Source organism: Toxotes jaculatrix, chromosome 15, assembly GCF_017976425.1.
Source record: "Toxotes jaculatrix isolate fToxJac2 chromosome 15, fToxJac2.pri, whole genome shotgun sequence".
Taxonomy (NCBI): domain Eukaryota; kingdom Metazoa; phylum Chordata; class Actinopteri; family Toxotidae; genus Toxotes; species Toxotes jaculatrix.
This window is the reverse complement of record NC_054408.1, coordinates 17,629,528-17,654,697: the sequence shown is the minus strand read 5'-3', so window position 1 is coordinate 17,654,697 and position 25,170 is coordinate 17,629,528. Positions and strand designations below refer to the sequence as shown.

The 25,170-nt window shown below is 39.1% G+C and overlaps 2 protein-coding genes and 1 long non-coding RNA gene across 4 annotated transcripts; all 3 read right to left on the bottom strand.

Annotated features, from left to right (window-relative positions):
• Positions 1 to 281: 281 nt before the first annotated feature.
• LOC121194684 lies at positions 282 to 2,559 on the bottom strand. The gene is made up of 3 exons (XR_005895404.1): positions 2,438 to 2,559; positions 875 to 956; positions 282 to 366 (listed from the first exon to the last, which is right to left on the bottom strand). It is a non-coding gene; the product is annotated as an uncharacterized LOC121194684 (long non-coding RNA).
• A 7,877-nt stretch (positions 2,560 to 10,436) lies between these two features.
• Positions 10,437 to 15,518, bottom strand: LOC121194745 (histamine N-methyltransferase A-like). The gene is made up of 7 exons (XM_041057754.1): positions 15,463 to 15,518; positions 15,146 to 15,288; positions 14,188 to 14,240; positions 13,561 to 13,668; positions 11,804 to 11,934; positions 11,335 to 11,428; positions 10,437 to 10,980 (listed from the first exon to the last, which is right to left on the bottom strand). Exons 2-7 carry the CDS (start codon positions 15,277 to 15,279, stop codon positions 10,628 to 10,630), a joined length of 873 nt encoding a protein of 290 aa, XP_040913688.1. The 5' UTR covers positions 15,280 to 15,288; positions 15,463 to 15,518; the 3' UTR covers positions 10,437 to 10,627.
• A 622-nt stretch (positions 15,519 to 16,140) lies between these two features.
• hnmt (histamine N-methyltransferase) lies at positions 16,141 to 24,216 on the bottom strand. Of its 2 annotated transcripts, none has more exons than XM_041057751.1 (7): positions 24,140 to 24,216; positions 23,193 to 23,339; positions 21,421 to 21,473; positions 20,432 to 20,539; positions 18,726 to 18,856; positions 18,463 to 18,556; positions 16,141 to 17,827 (listed from the first exon to the last, which is right to left on the bottom strand). In XM_041057751.1, the coding sequence occupies exons 2-7, from the start codon at positions 23,327 to 23,329 to the stop codon at positions 17,466 to 17,468; spliced, it is 885 nt and encodes a 294-aa protein (XP_040913685.1). In that variant the 5' UTR covers positions 23,330 to 23,339; positions 24,140 to 24,216; the 3' UTR covers positions 16,141 to 17,465. The 2 variants fall into 2 exon arrangements, with proteins under 2 accessions (XP_040913685.1, XP_040913686.1); XM_041057752.1 differs by having other exon boundaries at positions 18,463 to 18,538.
• Between the last annotated feature and the right edge of the window lie 954 nt (positions 24,217 to 25,170).

Genomic DNA, 25,170 nt, shown 5'->3' with positions numbered 1-25,170 from the left:
CCTCTCAGCGGTCCGCAGGGACTGTCAGCAGAGTGACGGAGACGGATCGCAGGTGGACCAGTGAGGAGACCTGCCATAGATTAACTCGTCTGCCAGCAGGGGGACTCCGTGGTACCATTTATTTTCAGCCCAACAGATAATTTTTCTAATTAACCTTTAAGTGCATTGCTTTATGTTGCATTCACAGAGTGGAAAGCACCTGACAGACTTTTATTCCTGGGTGTTTACAAAATAAGAAATGTCCTCTCTTTTCAAGTAAAAAAAAAAAAAAAAACACAAGCTCTTCAACTGTATCATCAGCGTCAGCTACTGTAGGTCAGGGGCCTGTGTATATTGTGTACACTCCAAAATGCCATCTTGGTTTTCCTGCAAAATAAAAACAATATATTGATCCAGCACATATATAGAGGGACCTAGACATCACAAATCTGGACTGTCTGTGTTATTTAGCCGGGGGTATAGCAATCAACACTATGTCAGTGTTTCTCTCTATCCACTCCAATCAGAGTAGTTTCACACATTTGATCATTCTAAACAGGTGCTTCAAAGCTCTGAGAGGGAAAACAGTTCTCCACTCAACACTTGTCAACTCCAAACACTTATCATAGAAAAATGATGTTGTTAGCAATGGAATGTGAAATGTGTACTGAAAAAAGACACAAAGACAGGGAGAAAAAACTAGTCAGGCTCAGTCCAACAGTGCCAGCATCTGCCTACCAGCACCTCTAAAACTCGCTAAATAACATGTTATTATTACATAATATGTCATTCATCTCCTTTGTTTAATTCATACAAAAATCAAAGTGTAAAAGCGGAAGTTTCCCATTTTACAGGGGGCAATGTGCAAGACTATTTCTTTGAGAGCAGTAATTACCTGGAGCCTCTGGTTGCCAAGAAACAGTCCAGCCTGTAACCCCCAGTAAAACACTGAATTCCCTGTGTTTCCAGTCTTTGTGCTAAGCAAAAAAAAAAGTAAGTTAGCAAAAAAATACATTTCCCAAAATATCCAAGCATTTATTTCAAGCATTTATGGACCTTTACATATTTATATATCCATACATAGGCTGAAGTGTATTTCAAACTAACCCGAGAGACAGCGTTTATTTGTCCAAATCACCAGACTCCATTTTCAGCATTCTGTGAAAGTTTGTGGATTCGACTTATCTCTGAGAGTATAACCAAGTGGACTCAGGACATTCAGTGTCAAACTTCATATTTACCATCAAATGTGGCCCCCGGGGCAAGAGACTGTCTCCTCTGCAAATAAATCCAACATGGCCATCCCAAGAAGATTTCCCCAAGCCTAGAGAGGTTCATGCTTTAGCTTGAAAAATGTGTAATTCCATAGCCATCTGGCTCGAGAAAAGGAATTTAAGAGCTGTGTGGATGCCAACCCGATGCCACATCTTGGAATGGGCTATTGCTTTCCAAATGGCTCTGGGCTGTGTCCCCTTCCATGTATTTGTGCAATAGCATTAGCTTGTTTTCTGCTGTCTGCCCTCCCCTCTTCCCAAAGTTTAAAAAGTAATCTTTTCTCAGCGCATGGCTGTTTTTTGATAAGGAATCTAAACTAGGCCAAGGACTCAGAGTAAAGTCATTGAACAGTAATTAAAGCACCCGGCGATGCTACAGTTCAAACTGTCTCCACCATGAGCTTTGAGATAGAAATCCATTCAAGGATTTGGAGAGCCATTGTTTCACTTTCCTCGTGAGTAAAATCATTTTCTTGATTTCTTTTTTATTTCTCTGGGAAGCTGAGTCTGTAATTAAGTGAGCTGAGTTATTATCAAGCCACTGGGGAGGACTGGAGAAGTGCTGCTGGATCACCTATAATGTGCAATGTCCACTTATTCAAATGAGTGGTGGTATGCTGGAGACAATGCTACAATGCTGTTGCTAAACCACCAGTACGCAGCAACCTCTGCTTGAAAACAGTGTGAACAGTACTTTTCCAATGTTATTATTTTATCCCAACACAGACCAACAGTCCTGTTAAAAGGTTTCATTTTGTGGGAGTTATATGTGCTCATCAAATAAAAGATATTTACAGAGTCGATTCTGTGATAATGAGCATTTGGTGACTTGCAGATATTTTATATTTTCTATATGTTGCAATGCAACACTTTTGTATAAAGCAATAAAACAGATATATCTGGGTCAGTTTTGTTGCCTAACATAAATACATAACCACTGTGTTTTACTGTTTAAACCACTATCTTTAATTTAGTTGGTTCCCCATCTAAGTCACATTGAGCACATCATAGAAATATTTTATATAAAAATGGTAAATTTTTATATAATATAATCTGCACAATGTGGTCCGTTTCAGAACTCGACCACTGCCATGAAGTTCTGAAAGTCAGGAAAAGAAAAAAAAATAAAAATAAATAGAAATATATGCAGATCTGGAAAACAATGTGTGAACTAATATTCTCACCAATGGGACCACCATAGCCTCGTGAAATTCATAATCACTCTCTGTAAGAAGATGATATTTGGCAGCCACCTCCATCTACTGTAACATCGTGCCTGTAGTCTTTTTGTTTCTTTAGGAGAGCCTCTGGCAGAGCATTTGAAGTTTTTAATCTGCCGCTCCAGAGACTAAGGTCACCTTTCGCAATCCCCCTCACTCTCTCTTTTATTTGCTCTTGCTTAGTTCTGGCAACCCTGCTATTTCACACACTATTAAAAGAAATCTGCTAATACAAGGAGCGAGGTCCTTGGCTTGTGGAATGGAAAATGATGGCATTTCTGAATTCTGTCCCTCTAAAAAGACCCTGGGCGTCTTGTGCAGGGTTTATGACCCTAAGATTAGTCACTTTTTGAGGCTGGATGTACTGCCCTGAGCTATTTCTGCCAGAAACTGATTTTCATATTGATGTGCGACGTTGAGCCCTCTCCAGTCCACATATTGGCTCATGCATCACCTGGACTCTGTAGCTGTCAAGCCTCAGTGATAGCAAGTGAAGCAGACAATTCCTCTGTTAATAAATAAACAAGTGAGACACTGCTAGTACATATTATATTGCTAAGGCTTGAGGCATCTGGCTACGCACCGCACATTTCATTACCATTAATATTGCATGATGTTCAATCTCAATTTTGTCCTGATTTCCTTTCACAAAGCATGATTATGACATTTTATGTATTACTTGCATGCTATCAAGAATGCTAATGAATAACTATACAATAGCACCTCATTCTGAGCTGCCATTACTTTCCCAGTGACTATTGTATTTTGGTCACATTTGTTTTTGATTTGGCTTTTTAAGCATCAGAAAATGGAATAAGAAAATATCGGCACAAACGTAAACCTGTGCCCCACTTGTACTTTTTTAGTTCTTGTTCTGTTTCATGTTTATATACTGTATAAGTAACGTTTGCGTGGACGAACGACTGACACTGCCAACAGCAAGAGTAGGTCAAAAAAAAAAAAACATGGCATATACAGTACTTCATATTACTGGTCTTTTTACCCTTGTCAAAGGAAAAGAAAAAAGAGCAGCTGGGGAATTACATGGAGCAGAGCTTTGCATGTATTACACAGCAGAAGACTAAGGAGAGATTATCCAAGGCCAGATGTGTCTCTCTCCAAGGAAAAAAACATGCCGTCCGCTAAGAAGCAGCCGTATCCTGCCGCTGGTAAGCGTCAAGCAGCAGGGCGTTGGCGGTCGGCTGTCTGGAGCATCACGCCGGCTGTCTCTGAATATGCAAGATTTCAGGTTTAGGAAGCGGTCGCCTTTTAATGTTGTCAACACATCATCCATCATACTTTAGACAAACATTTACCAAGTTGACTGATTGACGGTAATGCAGCATTAGCCTCTGTTTGCTCAGAGGCAAATGTCATGCCTGTTTATGCATTTTCTGAGAGGGTAAAATGTGGAGTTCAAATTTGCCTGTGAATAGACCTGTGAATTTCCCAGCAAGAAGACGAGAATTTGTCGCACTGAGCACGAGAGAGCATGACAGAACTGAACTCCTCTAAAACAGGACTGATATATCACTCTTTATTCCTAATATCAACACACCCACTTTTTTTTCTGGCTTAATTGTCAGGAGAAAACGTTCTTCAAGGAGCATCCCAAGGCAACGATACCCTGTAGTTCATGAGCTATGACTCCAGAGCAAAGAAACCAGCATGCTTCTCTCACCACAGATTGCATTTTATTGAACCAGGGCCTGTCAGCATTTTTTGGTGAGCTGGTAAAATATAATTGTGTCATCCTTTATAAAGCAGTGTTGGGGTGACAGCACCCACAGAAGCTTCATTACTCTGCTTTTTATTGGGGTGTGAAGAAGGGACATTCTCCTAGTGATGAATAACGTCTCTCTCGCATGAAGTCAAGGTAAAACACACTCACAGTGGTGGTGTGCTCCACTGGATGTACATGGATCATTTAAAATGAAATCAATTCAGCTGAAAAATTACAGCTGGTTGCCATAATGGTTTTATCTGACGCCCATCAATACCTGTATTGATTTGCTAGTAGTATCGAACCTTGTGAGAACTGAGAAGGGGAGAAAAAAATGCTGCACACACAAATATCTGAGCATAGCTGGAACAAATGTAGCAAGGTGCAGACTGACATCTGTTAATCCATCATGATATTCTTCATACTGCTCTGTAGCTCCAGATGCAGGGAAACCCAATCTAAATTTAAAACCTAAATCCCACCACATTTTTGATATAACGTCAGACACACACATATATTCAGAACTTGGTTGTCTGCTCATATGTGCTGCAATCATGTTTTCTGCAGGATTTAATTGTTGATTCAAGCAATCCAACAATTCACAAAAAATAGTGTATGCAGAGCAAAAATTGAATACCACCATTTGTGGTTCAGACTTCCATAGAAAATTTGCATAAGAAACACTGAACACAAATTTGCATTGATTCCTGCTGGTAGTCAGCGTTGCAAGGGAACTCCTCAAATTGCCTCTATCTCTATTAGAAGTGAGCCATCCTCAGAGCGACTCCCAGCTTCTAAACGAGCCAGCAAACACCCCCCTTCACCTGCACTGTGATTTATCAAGTTAAACAACTATCTTTATTGTGTTTGGGTTCTCACCAGGGCTGTAAACACCTTTTTTATGGATGGAAAACAGAACCGTTCGACAATTTAGCAGAACATTTCATTAGAATGGGTTTAGTCAGGAACACTGGCGAGGCAAAATAAAACGTAAGGACCCAGGGATCCTGATCATAAGTTATTAAGGCAGAGGGGTCGCTCCGGGGACGCGCACTTTAAATAGAGCTCCAAAAAGTTTCCAACTTCATTTCCTATGCACAATCAAGCTCACACCCATGAGAGGGAGGATATTTAAGAGACAATGAATTGATGTGAGCCAGAAACAGCATTTAATAAAAGCACAAGACGAGATACAAGTTGATTAGTGCACTGAAGAATAATAAAGCCAGAGTAGATCTGCAGGGAAATGTAAGGTCTTATTTTCTTTTTCTCATGACAGGGATTAAGTACAAATATCCCTGCTACTGGTATTAACTTCCAGCAGGATTGCTCTGTCATGATCAGTTTTTTAGTGCAAGTTCTGTATCTGTTCACATAGCTGCAGGAGAGACAGACATCATCCTCAGTAATAACAGTAATAAAACACAGCTGATAACATCTGCAGGGTTCAGCTGATAAGAGTTTTTAAAGACCTCTGCTGATACAGTGAAGTCACAGATAGTCAGTATGGCAATATTCAGTATCTTTAATTTGGCCATTTCAAGCCAGGATAGAATAATTTTATTAGTGTTTACAGATTTACATTCTCATCCTTTGCATGTAGAGAAAGACAGAGAGAGAAACTCTGAATCCTGATAACCAAACCAATATATCAATCTAAGCTTAGTCATTTGAGCATAAAACTTCATGAACAAAAAACAACTGACGTCGCATGAGGTTTTCTTGTTTTTTCTTTCACATCCCACAACAGTAAATGACAAGCACACCCCCAAACACAGCACCATGTGAGGGAAATTGGGGCGTTTGGTGAGGGTAAGCGTCACTGAGTGTAATTAAGGAGGATCTCACCCTCAGGAACTCTCCCGGTTGACAAAGTGAACAAGTGACAGTGACTCTTTTTTATCAAATGAGCAAATATGGGCTTAAAAGAGTATGGCTTAGAGTCAATATCAACTTGTTTCTCAAAATTGTTATCACCGTTTGTCAGGCACATATAAAATTCTTCTGAAGTAGCCTATTTTTCCCTTCAACTTTTCCTCTTGACAGGAGAAGTTTCACAGTTGCAGCACAAAAACAAAAGGCCTAACCTAGAATATATAATTTATGAATTCATTAATGTGACGTGTAATCTGTAATTGATCAACATACTGTGTGAACAGAAGGGGTCAATTAATGGCATTTTTGGTCTGGTTTATCTCTCACACTTCTGGTTCAATATGTGGTATGGAGAAAAAATATGGCGCCACTCTTTATCTGTGGCAATTCTCCATATTCACAAGCACAGGAACAATCCTGGAGATCAGACTATGAGACCGCAAATCACTCGATTAATGAGACAGACAAAGGTAAACTTGATTGGAGCAGAGTCCCCCCATTCCATCCTCTCTGATTTGTGGTTAATCGCATTGGATTGATTTAAGCCTGAGAGTCACTTCTCTGCAGGACAAATCAACATCTGTAAGAGAAAAAGACTGAATTGTGAAACTGGAATTTTCACCCTCCACCATGTTTTGTACTGATTCAATTGACTTTAGACAGAAGTTAAAAGAAGGAAAACAAATCCTTGCAATCATCAATCAAATGGCCATATTCTTCTGGACTGTAGAGGACAGCCCCTATATAACAGCAGCTGCTAAACAGGACTAATTCTCCAGAATGAAATATGCTGCAGAGGCCAGCCATTTACAGCACCGGTATCAGTGCTATATTTCAAGACCCGGCCGCAGCCTCTGCCCATTAAAGTGTGTGTGATGTATTTTAGGGCCAGTTTATGTCCTGCTCTGGTCTCAGAGAGGTCTAAACACGGACATGATGGCTGATAGAAGTCGCCTCTGGCCTGATACTAGCTCTCCGTACTGAGGGGACTAGGGGAGAGGTGCTGTATTAAAGAAGATGGACATCTGAAAAGTCACTTTGGCCAAAGAGTGAATTATCCAGCTTATAAAAAAAATACTAAAAATACCATCATTGTTTTGGTTTTGTAGGTAGTGGTTTAAATGTGCAGATGGTAGCCAGGATTAGGTTTAATCGTTGTACATTCTCATGAAAGATGTTTGATAATTTGGAAATGATAATTTGGAAATGATTTTAACAATGATGAATTTAGAAGAGAAAGTTCACATACGAAGCATAAAGCATTTATTTCTATATGATCTGTCAACACTGAGTACATTGTGGAGAATCAACATGCATTCAACATGTATTTTAAGTGCTATGAATAATATAAATGTTTTGTGCACGTTTTTAATAATATGCCCTCAGCTTTGTGTTACAATGGTGTAGGTGATTTTTTTTTTTTTACTTTTGATACGAAACCTCATTCATTTATTTCATGTAATCCTTTCCTTTATTTATTCGATTCCAGGAGAATTAAGGCACCCTGAAATCAAGTATCTTCTCTACATTAAGCCTCAACACTGAAAGGCAACAAGTAAGCATGCTGTAAAGACAAACCATGCTTACTATATAGGCAAATAGAATAAGCAGCATATACACATGCACCAGATTGTGGGAAATAAGTCAGTACATGAGTAAAGACATAGTAATAATGCTCATACTGTGAACACATGGCCTATTTTAAGTTGAAGTGAAGGTACACTGGTGAGCACCTTAAGGCCAGAGGTTAGAGGTTCAGATCTGGTAGCTGGCCAGATGGACTGAAGAAAGCTTTCTTGAAGAACCTTTTTTTAACCTTTTAACCTGGAACCAAGTCGACATTTTGGCCAAGCTGCAATGTCTGACCTGTATCGTGGTATTTATGTATTTATGGATTCAGTATTGTGCATTGCCTGCACAGTATCATGCTGATGAGGTTCACAGGGAAATGTAAATGTGCATCAGGCTCTCTGAAGAGACATGGCTTGTCTGGCTTGTCATTATGTCACCAGCTAATAAGCACGCCACAGACAGAAAATAAAAACAATTTCCAGCTAACAATATAACAATATCCAGCTGTTAAGCACTTCTATGTATAATCTATTACCTGGAAAACGAGGTGATCTGTTAACATTTCATCACATTTATCTAGCAGAGAACTTCTTCTTTGATAAGCCACCAAATGGCATGTGAAGTAAATAGTTCTTGATGAGCATTAGCGGCAAACAGTGTCTTGAGGTTGATTATCTCAGTGACTAATGCTCTGTCACTCTATGGTATGAGAGGGGCCCAGCAAGGACCCCTGGTAATGGAGCCTGAGCAGGTGCTGAAAGCCCACTGACATCAGGGGGGAGTGCACTGACAAGAATTTCTGATGAATTTCAATTACTGACCTATTAAAGCTAATGAGGTAAATGAGCAGCCAGAACACATTTGCTAGATAGCTTGAGACAAGACCTCAGCAGTTTGACGTGATTTTGTGTGCGTGCAGCCACAGCAGGTAGCGTGGTGTTTGTGCGACTCTTTGTGGAAATGTCTCTGTGTTAACCTGCTGAGTTGGGGTTTGAAATATTGTAGTCAGATAACAAATGATTCTAGAGAAATTATTTTTCCACACATCAGACATGCTGTTTTTGGTTATGGTGAATAAAAGTTGGTGGCTGTAATATCATATCTGAATGTTTGGTAAGTGTGCCATCTACTGGAGATACTGCAACAGAGCACAGACGCAGGCCGGCCTGAATATTCAGATACGTAGCACCATCTGCTGGCTTTATGGTGAACAGCATCATAAGGTTTCAACTCTGTTCTTCCAGGTCTCATTAATAATACTGAACATCTATAAGCATTACATTTGTAATAAAGAAATAAGTGAATTACTCACCTGAATTGTATACAGGTGAGTAATAAACTGTAAACAGTGGGTGTTTTGGTCAGACAACCAAAGGTTCTCAACTTCTGAGAAGACAAACTCTGTATTAACATGATAGAGTGGATACGGTTTCAGACTCTTGCTTTAGATTTCTTTTGACACAATGTACAAGTGAGTAAACATTTTTTGTTTGTTTGTTTTTTAATATCTAAGAGACACAAACTGCAACCTAGCTACCTAGCTAGTAGCCCTATTTATGGTCCCATGGAGTGCATGTGACAAACCTAGACAGGGCTACTACTTAATTGCTACAGACCCTTTTATGTTGATTTTGCAAACTTGTTAGGCAAACAGCTGCTTTCTTACACAACCAGCAGATACAGTGCAACATTAATATTCATTTGGAGCTATTTCTCTGACCACCTGATAAATGTCCAATATTCACTCTCCTTTTGGCTCTGCTTTTAGCCTCCACTAACTCCTGAGGGAAATATCTGGCTTTTTAGAAGTACTGAAAGCTCCCATAGAAAAGCGGCTGTGCGCTGCACTTAAATGGACGAGGGGGCTGTTAACCAGACACACATTTGGAAAACCAGTGAGTCAGTCCTCATGTCACTTCTCTTGTAAAACTGGAAAATGCTGTTTAAAAATGCTTCAGATAATCTTCAGCATAAATCTAGCCATTTGGTCTCTTGTCCAGATCAGCTCTCTAATGCTCTGTCTCCTCCTTATTGTGGTGCACCAAGCCATAATGGACACATTACTGAGGCTGGAGGCCCGCTGGTACTACATTTTTACAAGAGAAAGAAAGAAAGCAGACTAAGTATTTGGGTTTGAAAATGCATGTCTGGTTTATCACCCCACCTTTGTCAAATTGGAGTACATAGCCACTTTCTTGAGCTTTTCCATGTGGCCTTCTGGGACTGGTGCTATCTTTTTAGCTGCTAAATGTGCTACAATGTTTACCTGCTAGTTGCCTCATTTGGTAAGTGAGTAAAAATAAAATTAAAAACCTTTCAAGATAAGAAGGCAAACTTCACAATGAAAGAGAAAAGGAAGAGAAAATATAGAAACAATAACATAAAATAGGGATAGAAATGAATAATAATTAAGAATTAAAGGCATTGTTTTAAAGCTGTTCAAAGTGTCCAGTTCATAGTTCATAGTAGTAAACAACAGATTTTTGGGATTTAATCATAGTAAAGCTGTAGCACAGTAAAGCTGAGGGCCAAAAACACAAATAATGAGCCGCTATAGATCTGAGGGGAACTGCAGACTATGGTTATAACTCTGCAGGTCTATCACTACAAGCAACCACTTTCACATAAAATATAGATTATAGCTGTTTTAACGTGAAAGATCATAAACTTCTTCACGTGTTAGAAAGAGGTTCAACCATGAATGAAATCGATTCAAGACTCCTGCACTGAGTCAGTCAGTTAAGGCTACATCGTTGATTTTCTAAAGACATAAAACTCTGCAAAGCAAACAGACTGTGACACTGATTTTAATAACCAAATAGGGACTGAAATGTTTTCAATGATAATTTTGGAAAACATAAAAATGTTCTGCATACAGCAAACCTTAGCAACAGGCAAACATATTGTTTATCTGCTCAAATGTCAGGGTTAACTGAATGCAAGAGGAGAAATGAGAAAGTGTGGACATTTTCCACAGGACATCATCAAGCATAAACGAGTATGCAGCTCAAATTGCTGTTGAAGAATACCCTGCCATCTTTTTCAGTGCTGCACTTGTTTCTGAGGAGGTCTAACATGCCTGCCCTGATCTCTTGGGTGAAGGACTGGTAGAAGTGATCTTTGGCTGTCATGAAATTCAACAGACGTTCTCCAGTTGCGCTGTTTGGATCGAAGCACTCAGTGATGTCAAAGGCGTTGTGTATGGTGTGCTCCTCGTATTTCAGACCCTGGCTCTTCAGGCATGCAACCACCTCTGCTGATGAACGATACTCTGTGATGGCGTCGACGCAGAGCTCTTTCTTGTAAGTCTTCCACAGAGTGTCCCAGCCACCACCGGCTGGATAGGCGATTAAAAAATAAATTAATTAAAATACTGACAATAACAAAATGTTTATGTTACTTGTTCATCTTGAGGAAGAAATAATTAAGTATAGGTATTGGCCTGGGTAAATTAATTAAAAGGAAGACTGAACTATGTCTTTGCTCTTTAATAAAGATTGTTTTGGGAGGAAGAAGAGTGGGAAGCAATATGGCTTCTGGGAAACAAGGTCAAACTTTTCGTGGTTTAGTCACTTTGTCTCATGGTGTTACAGTAATTATATAAGTATAAATTGCAACAATACAAATGTGGCAGCTTTAAACTGTTGTATGGCAAATTAATTAAAGTGAATTAAAATCCAGTTTTACTTACCTGCTTCAATGATGATCATAAGTCTGCCGTTGTTTTTCAGAAGGCTGTGGTAGAACTTGATAGTTTTACCGAGGTTATCCACATAGTACAGCATCTGTTAAGAAGAGCATTGTGGGGAAACTTTAATTTGAATTTTCACATTGAAGATCGAATATATGCAAATCCACATTTTGAAGTGTTTTCACTCATGGTATGTATGAAAGGGATACTTGTACACTTTTGTTTGGCAGAAAAGGTTCTGCTCCCAAGGAGTTACCCAATGAATTCAAACAGTAGCAAAAGATATAGTGGGAAAATAATTAACTGGGCAGCTTACACAAAGTGAGACGCTGACATTCTGCTGTCGTGTTACTCAGTTTACCTCAGTTAAAGGGGGTAAACCAGGACAGCATGGAGAGAACATACAAAGTCCAGAGACCAGAAAATAAATCCACAATCTACTTGCCATTACAAAGCAAAGTCATTAGACCTGAACCATGTGTATGAAGTCAAATCTCTTCATGTCTCCCTTTGATTTCACTTCCTCCTCATAGTCCTCACTGTTCATGATATGCCAAGCAAATGGGGTCTTCTGAAGGTTTGTGGTCTTAGCTACCAAAGCTAAAAATAGCACATAAAAAAGAGAACAAAGAAACCAGTCAGTAACACTGAGATATATCAATATGTATAAACCCATAATGTACTGACCCAAAAAAATTCAAAATCTTCATTAGCAGATTTCTCAGTGCTATCAGAGAAGAAAATAATCCAGATCTCTTCACTTTTTGCACACTTTCTGATTTAATTTTGAATGGATGAAATTCTTTTTTGCTCATCCATCTACACTCAATAGCCTATAATGACAAAGTGAAAATATGTTTTTAGAAAACAAATTTATTAAAATCAAAACATTTAATCTCTCAGTTACAAAAATATTGAGACCCTAAATTCAAAAGCTTCTCTGACAGTAATTGCAGAGTGTGAGTTTATCCCATTCTTCCTGGCAGATCTTCTCAAGCATTTGTGAACTGCCATCTTCAAGTCTCTCCACAGATGTTCTTTGGGGTTTAAGTCTGGACTTTGGCTGGCCCATTCAAGGACAGTCAGAGACTTGTCCCAGAGACTTGTCCCAAAGCCATCCCCGGTGTTGTCTTGGCTGTATGCCTCGGCTCATTGACATGCTGAAAGGTGAACTGTTGCTCCAGTCTCAGGTCACGTGCACTTTTGATTTCTCTGTATTTGGCTGAATTCATCCTTCCCTCAATTCAGACCAGTCTCCCTGTCCCTGCTGCTAAGAAGCCCTCCCATTAGCATGATGCTGCCACCACCATGCTTCACTGTAGGGGTGGTATTAGCCAGGTGATGAGCACTGCCAGGTGTTCGCCAGAGACAGTGTTTGGAGCTCTGCCCAAAGAGTTCAAGTTTTGTTTCATCTTTTCCCTCATGCTCTCAGAGTCCTTTAAATACCATTTGACAAACTCTGAGCGGGCTGCCATATGCCTTTTACTCAAAGTGGCCCCCATCAAGCCACTCTGCCACAAAGGCCTGATTGATGGACTGCTGCTGAGATGGTTGTCAGACTCTCCCTTCTCTGCAAGGGACTTTGTTAGAGTGACCACTGAGCTCTAGGTCAACTGAAGAATGGCTAAGGTCATTCTTATGTGGTTCCTCAGTTTGGCCAGACAGCCAACTAAGAGTCCTGCTGGCTTGAAACTTGCCTGATCTATGCCTCACCACAATTTTATCACAGAGGGCTACAGACAGTTCTTTTTTGTGGGACCTTATATACACAGGTGTGTACTTTTCTAAATTATGTCCAATCAACTCAAACAACAACAGGTTTCCTCTGACCACAGATTGGAGAACAACAGTAAAAGGCCTGAAAACCTCTCTGATTTTTTATAAATTAAAAAAATGTTTTCATTTTGTCATTATGTGTTATTGAGTATTGATGAGAAAAAATGGCAATTGCACAGTAAAATGTACAAAAAGTGAAGCGGCCTGAATACTTTCTGAAGCCATGGCAGACAGTATCAGATTTGTCCTTTCTTTTAATACAGGGCAGTGTAAACATAGCCTTGCATCTGTGCAGTAGACCTTTCAGATTCTGTGTGCTATTCTGAACTGTGTTTCATGAGAAGATGCTTTTAAAGGCTTTTCTTTTAAGGCAGCTGAAACTGCTAAGGAACAAAAGGAAGAAGGAAAAATACACATATTTCACTGTGTGGTGTTTTGAATTGTTGATACCTTTGAAGTTGGCTGTGAGCTGAGAGCTGCCCTCCACAATGTCAGCAGTGATAGGAACAGCAGGGAATGAGGACTGCAGTAGAGAGAGCATCTGGACATCCAACTCCCCTGGAATAAACCCGGAAGCCTTTAGACTTTGAAATCCCACTGTCTCAGAGTACTGCTGCTTCAGTGTGAAAACCTCAGGCCGCAAAAAGTATCAGAATCAAATACAGCAAACATTTCAGAAACAATCAAAGACTGATTAAAGGTCGTCATGTCAAATACAGTACATTTATCTCAAGTGAGTAGATGCGTGTGACAGTGAGTGAGAGGCAGTGTGTCTTTGGCCCATAGTCTTATCATTACAAGGATTCTGATGTTGCTGCTGTGCAATGATCATTGTAATTTATGACCTGTGTTGATCACTAATAAACCTCAGGACAAACTGCAGTAACTTTGACAGAAGTGTCCTCCTTAAACAAATCGGTGTCCAACAAATGCTGTCCATTATCGTGAATTCTCCTTATTGTGCCCTTATGATGAGCTACATGATCAGTTTAAGAAGATGCCTTTGGGTTCACAGAAAGAAACTGAGCCTAAACTATCACAGAAAACCACTACAACAAGTTGTATTTAACCACATACCTCCACCACTGCCAACGCCAAGAACACTCAGGTCACTTTTACCTGCTCCAATTCTACATCAATACATGACAGAAGAAAAGCAATACAAAATGAATGAAAAGTGAAAATAGTCCAAATAAATAAACTGTGAATTACCTAATAGCACATAACACCTCTATTGAATCTGTGTGTTGCTAGTTTGTTAATTAATACCATCAATATTGCAATTCATTATGAGGTATTCACTGTGAATGTCTTATGTAACAGTTCAGAGAATTTATATTTGTTGTCTTTGTATATGTAATTTATGTAATTACGTAATATTCATTTCATTTGCGCACATCACTTTCTGTTTAACCCATGTGTATTTATAGCGAAACACAATTATAGTTACATAGTAGATAGAAAGCGCACATAACTCCTGATAAAATATGGAAACAGGAAATTACAAGGACTTAACAGTGCATCCTAAAAGCAGACATGGATGGCATTATTAGTGAGAATCACTCAGAACAAACTGGCTTAATCATATTTAAAGCTGTATTTTTTTTGTGCATTTAAAATCCTGCCACAGGCAAAACTCAAAAACAAAAATATTTCATGCCAAAATGGTAAAAAAAATGCACTGTGCAACCTCTGTGTTATCAGGATTATTTGGATGTGGGCACAAGCACAAAAAAATGGACTTTGGGCCAACGAAAATGACATTACAATTGTGTTATCAATACTGCCAGCTTCGTGCCAGCACGAAACCACTGGCAGTTTCATCTCCCTTTGAAAAGACATTCGCCAGCTTTTGAGAGAAGTAGCTGAGACCTCAGTCTGTGAACTAAATGATCCCTTTCCTTCAAAGAAAGCACAAAAACACAGAAAGAAGGCACCCATAACCTCTCTGCTGGGTCTGGGTAAGTAGGTAAAAATAATAAAACAGATGATAAAAGCAAGTTCAGTGTAGCACTCCAACCTTTCTTTGTTTTACCTTTTAAATTCTCCTGGCAGGATGCTGTGAACACACTGGAGAATGGCCTTGTGTTCTCCCGACTGTTCCAGGTAGAACTGAAAGCTTTGGACAGAGCTGCCCTCGTAACACGTCTGCTTTGCTTCTGCAGCCATGACTGATCACTGCAATGCATTACACACAGTGGTCAGAAATTGAATTAAAAAACATGGACTTCTACTGTATTTTTCTAGAGCTGACTGTCCAAAAAGTACATTAGTGTTTTTAAGAAGTTGCCGAGCTGAATTTAAATAACTTAAGTAAACACCTTCAGTGCATTGTAAGCATTTAACAATTACCTTGAACATGCGGAGGATAAGGACACGGAGTTGACTGCTCTCCCACTCTTTTAAGCTGGAGAGTTACAGTGCTCTCCCCTCCCACAACAGGGGCTGTCTCCCTTCCCATGAATGTCTGTTGCATAACCCCTGAAAGATGATCTTTGCCTGAGCTAGCTGCCGCCAGATTCCTATAGCAATCTCATGAGTTTTACCAAATCAGCCTTACGAGTGATCTTTTACAGGAATGCTACATTTCAGAAACATATTTCAAATGCTTAATGGTTAAACTTAGCAGAGCACATTATCATAATGCCTGACAGTAAACATTCAGTATGCTGCACATTTTTTTAACACTTTTACTGTCATTCATATATAAATATATATACACATACACACACACACACACATATTACACAAAGTCCCCATTTTTATGTAATAATCATAGGACGAACCTTGACTACTAAAATAGAAGGCTGAAGTAAACACTGCCTTGGTATTAGAGGCTCCTAAAAAGTAGCAGTTTGATTTTTAGTATTGCCATGGTTACATGGCTGTCATTGTCATTTTGTTTGGTGGTTGAATGTCAGGAAGAAAGATCTTATCTAATATTGACCCTGTCAGGTGTAGACAGGAAGGGAACACCAACACATTAAAGCCCCTGTCAGCAGCTCAGTAGCTTCACTGGAACGTGAGTGCTAATTGCCTTTCTCTGTTTTTTTTTTTCAAAGCACACTTTTCATGAGCTGACCTGGGGAGCTAAACCAGAATTTTCTGTCTCTGTCTTTATCAGATACAGTAAGATAAAGACACACATTAGGGTACAGTGGTCACCGCTTTCCCTAAAAAAGGGGACATTGACAGATCTGGGTTTCCGCTCCACTGCTTGTTGTCAATGTGGTGCAGTCAAAAACAATCTTTAAAAAAAATAACTGCTGCAGCCCCAGATGATCCCATTTTATTGCAGATACCTCTGTGTGTGTGTGTGTGTGTATGTGTGTGTGCCTGTATTTAATGTGTGTGCACAGGCAGCCTAGATATTCAATTTCAAAGACTCCAAGTGATTGTAGTTTTAAATTTTCCCATATTTTTGATTTTTGAAGTAGCTTACTTTTTTATTATAGTTTGTTGTCAAGTTGTGTGTTTGAGTGTGGTTTTTTTTTGTACTTGATAATAGAGGTGGTCAGTGATCTACTCACAGTCATTCAATTTGTCCAGAATCTGTATCCTTCATATGCCCACATTTCAAGGCTTAGTTACAGATGCTGCCCTCAAGATGGTGCCAACACTTCAGCTATACCAGGAATAATCATTCTGGGTGATGACAAACACTCACAGCGGCTGCTGCCATTGTGCCCGTGTTTATATAACCAATGCATTGCATGTGTCACCATGTACATAACTTCCACAACAGCTGCAGTGTATGCAAACTAGAATAGCTCCAGACACTCTCACAGGAGCATTCAGCTTATCTAAAATTAAGAGCTCAATCTCCGTGGAAAACACTAAATGCTCAATTTTCCATTTATTATTATATTTCCAAAGTAATATGATCCAATGAGAGCAGGACTGTGATGGGGTTGGCAGCACAGCCTGCCAACTGTAGCCCATTAAAATTATATGAAGCTACAATTTGAAGCTGATTAAAACTCTGATATTTACATTTGTTAGAAAATCAGAGTGGGTCATGGCAATGCAACAAACTGTGTTAATTACAATTAAGGAATTTTGATTTTGCACAAGCATAGAAGAATTAATATCAAATTAATAAATAATTAACCCCAAATACATGTTCTTAGAAAACCTATAAAATCAAAATCCTCTTAGAGATAGTTCAGGTTGTGTGGAATGTTTGTACCACTGACTATGTAAAACAAGGTATTTCCCACAAATACTAAAAGCTTCTTCATTATATACAGTTGATTATACAATGTAAACTATTGAACGATCATCCTGTTTAAAACTCAACAACTATGTTAGCAATATACTGCAAATTTCATGTTCACTGTACTAACTGACTGTTTTTAAGAGAGCTGATCTATGACTAATGCTCCGAGGTTGTTGTTAAAAATAACTCTGCCGTTGGACTCCACACTACAGTCTGGATGTCGAAGTAGCTCCATGACACCAGCTTTCAGCTCAGGTGAGGCTGTCTTACTGAAGTCCAGTACCTCAGTGAGAAAATCAAGGAGCAGCTCTCCCTTCTCATCCCCTTCAGTGAAACACTCTGTGATATCCATTTCAGATGGCAGCTCGTAGCTCTGGTAGCTCACTCCCTTGGAGTCCAGGACGCTTTTGATGTCTCCAGTGGTCACACACTGACTTATTTCTGTGTTACAAAGCTGGTCTCTGTAAGTCCGCCACAGCTTTCCCCAACCACTCTCCCCTGCAATAGATAATAATAAAACAAGACTATGAGTTGCATCCAAGTTTGCATCTCTGTGAGACTAGGCACACTGGTGCTTTGAGTTAAATACTAACATGCAATGATGATGTTTACATGCAGATGTTTGGCAGGTAATGTTCACCATTGTCACCACCTTAGTTTAGCGTGTTAGCATGTCTAACATTTGCTAATTGCCATTTACTGGATGATTTTAATGTTAGGACATACAGAATTACTAATAACTTTGACCTGTTGGTGGTACAAAAGAAAAACTCAGATGATGACCAAAGTCAGTAGGATTCACTGTCATGAATCCCTGTGCCAAATTTCATGAAAATCCACTCAATAATTGTTTATATATTTCAGTCTGGACCAAAGTGGTGGACCAACCAACTGACAGACCAACATCTCTTGAGCCATGGTGCAAGCAATGGGGGGTGGCTTACCAAAAGAAACAAAGCTATTGCTGAAATATTCTAATTACTGGTTTTCATCCCTGTATTTACTGTGTGTGTGTGTGTGTGTATATGTGTATAAAATATCAACAGGTAGTGACGACATACGGCATAGCTAACAACAACAAATCAGAGAGAAGAGAAAGGTTTAATGATTTAAGATCAGATCCAGCCTCTTACCAGACACTAGGATGATAAGAAGCTTCCCATTCTTATCCAGGAGACTCCTGAAGAAGTTGATGGTAGCTCCAGGATCCTGCACATAGTACAGCATCTGTCGATTTCACCACAGATAATGAGCTGGTAACTAGATTCACAGAGCAACTAATTATAACGCTATGCTAGACAGATGTTCTAATGGGATTAATTGCTGTGGAGCGCCATCCAATGAATATGACCTAGATGTGTCAAAAATATCAAACCGCTGTTTCGACACCACCAACCTGTATCATGTGAATGAAGTCAGCTTTCTTTGTCATCTTTTTCACTTTCCAGTGCTCCTCAAACTCAGAGGCAGTCATCTTGTTCCAGGTAAATTTGATGTAATCTAAACCTGGTTTCTGTGACACCAAAACTGCAGACAGGCAATAAATAGTTACTGTAATTCATGCATCACCATATGTACACAAAAATGTTACTGTCAAAAATCTGAATCTTTACAGCTAGTCTAACATGTCACTATATCACACTTTTTGAGGAAGTATAACATTTTAACTCAGTAAACAACTCCTCTATATTAATTAAAACTCACTATATTATACAGTAAAGTTAACACTGAAATAAATACAAAGGGATTTTACTGTCTGCACAGACTATTTTTTAGGCCACAATATTTGCAAAAGACACTTGTCACATTGTTGGAGAGAATCGGGGTAATTTGCACCTCAGCTATCAAAACAAACAACTCACTTGTTGTATCACACCTCATTAAAAGCAAGGGATACCACTTGGCACCAGCAAGAGCGAGTATATGTCATTTTTCCTTCTGATGAAGAGAAATAAGCTGAGAGAGAACTGCAACACACTAAAATTTCAAAGGCCAAAATTTTACTTTAAACTCCTGGTAGTGCACATACTGCAGTTTATCTTGAACTACTGTTTTTCATGAGAAAATATACAAATAAGATGTAAATTACTGTCTTTAACACCAGTATGTATGACTGACTAACAACTAAACAGTGATTCAATCATATAGCTATTTCATGGACTAATCAACTTTGTAACTTATGATATAAGCATCACAACAGAACCACCATTGACAGCACAGGAAAAAAAAATGAGGACAAGAGTAGTACAAATTTCTAGAAAGGCATTTCAAATTAAACTTAAGATAATTTACACCTGATGAACCGTGCCCTGTCTGCATGAGACTGAGTGCAGTCATAATTTTGAACGCCCTAGCAACACCATACTTGCACTAAAAACTCATGAATCAACTAACAAATTGTTTTGTTTCATCCGTGTCATGCAAACATCTGCAGCCATGACCTTTCCATGAGCTGCTGATTCACTGTACGCAAGTGCGAACAAGTCTTGAAATCACAAAGGATTTCAACATGCTTTTGAAAACACTAATTCTCAAAAATCGCTGTCAACAGCTGAGAGAAAGTCAAACAGAAAGTACAAACTGCACCAACAGGCAACCCAAGAGAAGTGAGGTTGTGCAAGAACATAATGAAGACTGAAGGCTTCAAAGACAGACCTAAAAGGTAGAAGTGAGAAACCTGAGGATCTCCACTTTAACTACAGATTTCTCTGGGATAGTTTTTGAATACATGATGCTTGTGTGAATAATTGGTGGTAACATAACTAAAAGTACGTGAATCTTCTGGTCAGAGAGCAGCAGACTGGGAGCTGGTAGGGATTCAGAGTTTTACACAAAGACACTTCAGAAGGGTGGACACTTGCTGACACAGGACCTTGAGTCTAGAACTAGTGGTTAAAGGACCTCCACCTACTAATACATGAATGACTGTATTACGCAGTAATGCAGTATGCAGTAGTGTGAAAGCCAAGGGCTACTTTAAAAGTTTTTTTTCAGCATTAAAAAGCTTTTTTCACTGATAAATTCAATACTGAAACATATTTTATAGCAGGTTAATATACAGATTCAGTATAAATCTGTGGTGTGCGAGCATAAAGGCTGTACCTCTGTAGTTATGTAGCTGCTGGCTGCTGGGCTCCACCACCTCGTTATCCACAGTCACCCCTGGGTGCTTCATACGGAGCTCGGAGAGCATCTCTAGGTCAATCTCACCTATGGGCAACAATATAGTTTTTATTTTGAAAACCTACCACTTCTTGCAAATAAATAAAAAAAAAAGAAAAAGAAAAATATTTGTACATTGACGCAACCAGCATATCATCACAATGCTCCAGTCCAAATGGTGCTGCAGATTTAAAGGAGGAAAAAACTAATAGCACTTTACAGTTTTGCAAATGATACATTTAATGCTGCAATACCAGGGGAGCGAGTTATCACCACAATATTCCTCTGAATATCATTTAGCCACAGGCAGATGATTTTGTTCTAGGTCTTACTGAAGCTGACAAGTTGCCATGTACAAAGGAGTAAATTTAAGCAAAGAAGCTGGTGTGGACAGATGCTGAATCTCTCTTGATTAGATTGAATAATACCTTACAGGGGAGTCTGTAGTCATTCAAATGAATTTTACAGTCCATTAGAGAATCTGTAACATCGCTCCATTATGATACCAACATGATAGCTCAAGCAAATTAAAAGGATTGGCTTTGACATAGGGGAAGGGTAATAGCACTCACGGGCAAGTAGTGGGTTTGCTCAGGAACAAATTAACCTTGATGTATCATGAGCACTGGAAACAATGTGCAGTAAAACTATAGACTGGTGAGGTCACTTTGTCTGCTGCTGAGGTTAAAGATTAATCTGACAAACTGGACAGATGCATACAAACCCTTGACAGTGATAATAAGGGTTAAAGGTTTTTACTGCTGCGGCCTTAAATGACAGCACAGCAATAGGAACAGTTACAGCAGGCTGATTCAACAACGCCCCCTCACCTTAGCTGTCTGCTGCAGAGGACGCTCAGCTATTTACTGCGTGACACAGAACGTAAGATAAGTTCAGCAGTAAAAGCGTTGTGTAATGTGTGTTCTTACCAGCTCCGCTTCCGACTCCAATGACATTTAGATGGGACTTTCCATCTCCAATGCTGTGGAGAAAGCAGGAAAAAAAACACTTTTAGAGTCTATGGAACAGTCAGGTCTTAAAATTCACATCCTGCAACCTGACAAATGTGGGCCACATTTCTGGGCTTGTAGCCGTCAATTCTGCCTGACGCTTGGGTATGTGAGATGTCCCGATCTAGTGTCTGAAACATCTCCAAATACCAAGGCTTTGATTGTTGCTATGGCATGTTCTGTCACTCACCATCTGATTTTTAACAACACTACTGCACTTTTTAATTTACGTGTGAGTCATATCTCTCCAGATTTCTGCCTGATCTGCTCTGAGGACATTCGCACAGAGCAGAGAGTTTGGTGTGGTTCCCTGCAGCATGACAACTACCTCCTACAGCTTATTTCAACATAGGGAAAAAAAAATGAAGCAAAAGATAAACACTGACTAATTGTCATTCACAGTTGCGCGCGCTTTGTTTAGCAGGTTAATATACGTACATTTGTGTAACAGTACTTACATTTCTGCTTCAGAATTCAGTTTAGTCCTGTTTTCAGCAGTAATGATTAGGACACAGCATGATGGTTGATTTGCACAGGCTATGTCACTTAATTGTTTGTGTGCACTGCTAAGTAGAATAATGACAATAACAATATACACTGATTACTGCAGAACCTATATGTCCTTTATCTGTATTTGGGTCATGGACATTTCTCTTTGAAGTTTGCATGTTTTTTTGATGGTTGCCTGCTAATGGCTAATGAGCGAAAAACTTTCAACTAAAGGTGTGCTATAAAATAATAAGAGGTGGTGTATGCAAATGATCTTCCTTAGTGTTTATCATTATTTATTGTGTTAATCATATTCCACAGGTTAATTTGGGATTAATTATTTTTTTCCCCTAATCTGCCTTCATCTATTCCTTGAATTCACACATACTGCACCTGTTCCATGTTTCCCCTCAGCACTGCTTCAACACTAAGACACTTTCCTGCCTTACAGTAATGTATTAGGCAACAATCATAAGTTATACGTTCTTTAGCATTCGATCCTCACTGAATTTTTCAGGCCTGTACCAATGTTTGAGAGTTCTGGTAATCTGGTAGTGAAATCTTGGCAATTATTCAATTCTCTACACAAACAAAAGCAACAGTCATAAGTTTTTGATAAGGACTCCTTTGTTAAGAACATACAGAGCTGGACATTTATAAAGATGAAAAATAAACTTGTCAGCACCTTCTAGTGGACAAACTATGCAAGGATGTAGTTTCTAAACTAGCTCAGACAAAACAGTATATTGCTTATTTTTGTACCAGTTTCTCGTTATTGGCTGCCATGTACGTCAATATCATTATATTGTCATTTAACTAATATCAGCAGTTATATCAGACTAGATCTAATGTTCACAAACTGCTGCTTTCCAAATAGAGTTTTAGTCTATATGGAAATCATAGTTTTGCCCTTCGTGTTTTAGTACTACTCCTTGAATGGGTTAAGATTGTATGAAGGACCACACTTAATTCCTCCAGATAAGTAAAGCTGTACATTTGCCTTCAGATAGAGGATGAAGACCTCACAGACTCTGTTCTGAAAATATTGAGGAGCTCAACTATACTAATATTTGCACAGTATCTCATTTAAAATGCTATCTACAATTCTATTCGAAAATGTGACATCCAGGTGTACTCTGATATACTCTATTGTCAATAGTGCGACCGTATGAATTCGCTCATATCATGTGTGGTATAAATACCTGGCCAGTATGTCTGGCAGCTTACTGTGGATGAAGTCCTGCATACACTGATGCTCAGAGGAACGCTCCAGAAAAAGCTGGAAGGATTTCTGGTACCTGCTATCATCATTAACCAGACTCTTCAGTGGAGATGCCATGGCAAATTCTCTGACAAAAAAAAAAAAGAAAAAAAAAAAATCAATCAACAGCTAAGAAGGTCAGAACGCCAATCTGAAACATACGTGAGAGCTTTTATATTTGGATTTTTATTTTTATTTTAGCTTAACCACACTTGATGATGCAGCAGTTACTCTTTTTCTAAGTCAAACTTGTTGGCTGTCACGTGTCATTTTAGAAATCACATGGGAGAAAAAAATAGATTTGAGTCAATTTACGTTTTAATTCTGCAACGTTTTGTTATCATACTATACATCACCTACTTTACAAAAAAAAAAAATCTACTTAACGATTACTTTCTCTGAAAAGAACTCAGCATCTAAAAACTCATTTTAATTTTCCAGTCTTTCCACACGCTGTTCTCAAGAGTGTTTGACCCTGTTCCTTCCCCCTCGCTGCAGAAAATCGAAAGGCGAATATCCACCGAGCCCCCGGTGCTTCAGTGTGGTGGACTGCTGCTATTACTCCTTGCCGTAGGAGCGCTGAGGCTGAACGAGTGTCTAGCAGCTGTATGCCGTATCTTTGCAATCATGGCAGAGCTGCCTGTGTGCTGAGAGACATGTCTCCTACAGCAGCAGCGGAAACACAGACAACCCCGCGTTCAGCTGCAAAGCGCTTGTCGCGAGCCCTCGACACGTGCACAGCTGATCAGAAGCGAGATCATTAAGTGCAAACAAGTTGTCGCTCGCCACAACGTCTGTCCGTTTGGCACTGTATTTATTGTGCACGTTGTGTTTAAGCTGTCGACAAAAGGCGACATATATATATAATTTTTTTTTTCTCCCACTTACATGTCGTGCAGAAGTGAGCTCGTCCGAGGAGATCTTGCAGGCTGGAAATAAAACCCTCCCACTGGAGTCACAGCTTCCTCTTCTAGGAGGGCCAAAGGTGGCAGAGAAAATCGCTCAAGAAAAAATAAAAACAACAACAACAACAACAATCCATCCATCAAACACGACACACTAAAGCGAAACCTTGAATCCTCAGTGACCTGAAACTCATTTTTTTAAACCACATGCAGCAGGTTACAGACACGTTGCCTGTTCATAAATATACCAGAAAAGGCTGACTTGATAAACATCTGCACTTTTTCAAAGGACTGCTAAAGTAGCCGGAATCTGAATTTTAAATAGCATTTGAAAGTATTAACAAGGACGATTTAGTCATTGCCCTGCTCTAATACTGTATGACTTGTCTTCCAGACTGACTTCCAGTCTGTGGTGCTGAGGTGACCTTTTAGTTTATGTTTGGATTATGACCTGTGCTTTAATAAAACAGGAAATACCAGAAGGACCATTACAGATACACCGGCACCAAAGGTGAAAAATATTCAGTATGAAAATGAAATGATAATGTGTATATTTGTGGAGTGTTTCCATTGGTTTCCATTTATTTCACCTTTGTATAAAATCAGCTGCTAAAAACTTGCTTGACTTAAGTAATCCATCATGCCACTTTTAATTTTGTCAAAGATACATTATTGTTGCATATCAGCACAGTACAGCCCTGCACTTCTGCATCAATGCACAAAGAAAATGTAACTTTGACGCAAATAAAAGCAGACATAGTATTTATTGTGATTTATTTCAAGTCTCAGGAAACTGATTTTCTCATTGCATCGAGAGAGAGTTCTTTTTTAAAATCAGAGAAACTTTAGTAATGCTTTGATAAGGCCATCAGAAATGTGTGGTGTGCTACAGGATAATTTGTAATATTCTCTAAAAGATTACTACAATAAAGGCAGACTATAAGCAATATGATATATTTTCACAATATAGGAGGTTCAGTTTGGGAAGAAAACAAGACTATATTGTTTAAAGGG

Excerpts from the sequence above, each read along its gene's own strand:
- LOC121194745 (XM_041057754.1), bottom strand. The coding sequence starts at position 15,279 with ATGGCTGCAGAAGCAAAGCAGACGTGTTACGAGGGCAGCTCTGTCCAA. Across the intron at positions 14,241-15,145 it reads CTGCCAGGAGAATTTAAAAG|AATTGGAGCAGGTAAAAGTG; the intron begins GTAAAACAAAGA and ends GTATTGATGTAG. Across the intron at positions 13,669-14,187 it reads TGGCGTTGGCAGTGGTGGAG|GGGAGTTGGATGTCCAGATG; the intron begins GTATGTGGTTAA and ends GGTTTATTCCAG.
- hnmt (XM_041057751.1), bottom strand. The coding sequence starts at position 23,329 with ATGGCATCTCCACTGAAGAGTCTGGTTAATGATGATAGCAGGTACCAG. Across the intron at positions 21,474-23,192 it reads CTGCCAGACATACTGGCCAG|CATTGGAGATGGAAAGTCCC; the intron begins GTATTTATACCA and ends CTTTCTCCACAG. Across the intron at positions 17,828-18,462 it reads TCTTATCATCCTAGTGTCTG|GGGAGAGTGGTTGGGGAAAG; the intron begins GTAAGAGGCTGG and ends TATCTATTGCAG.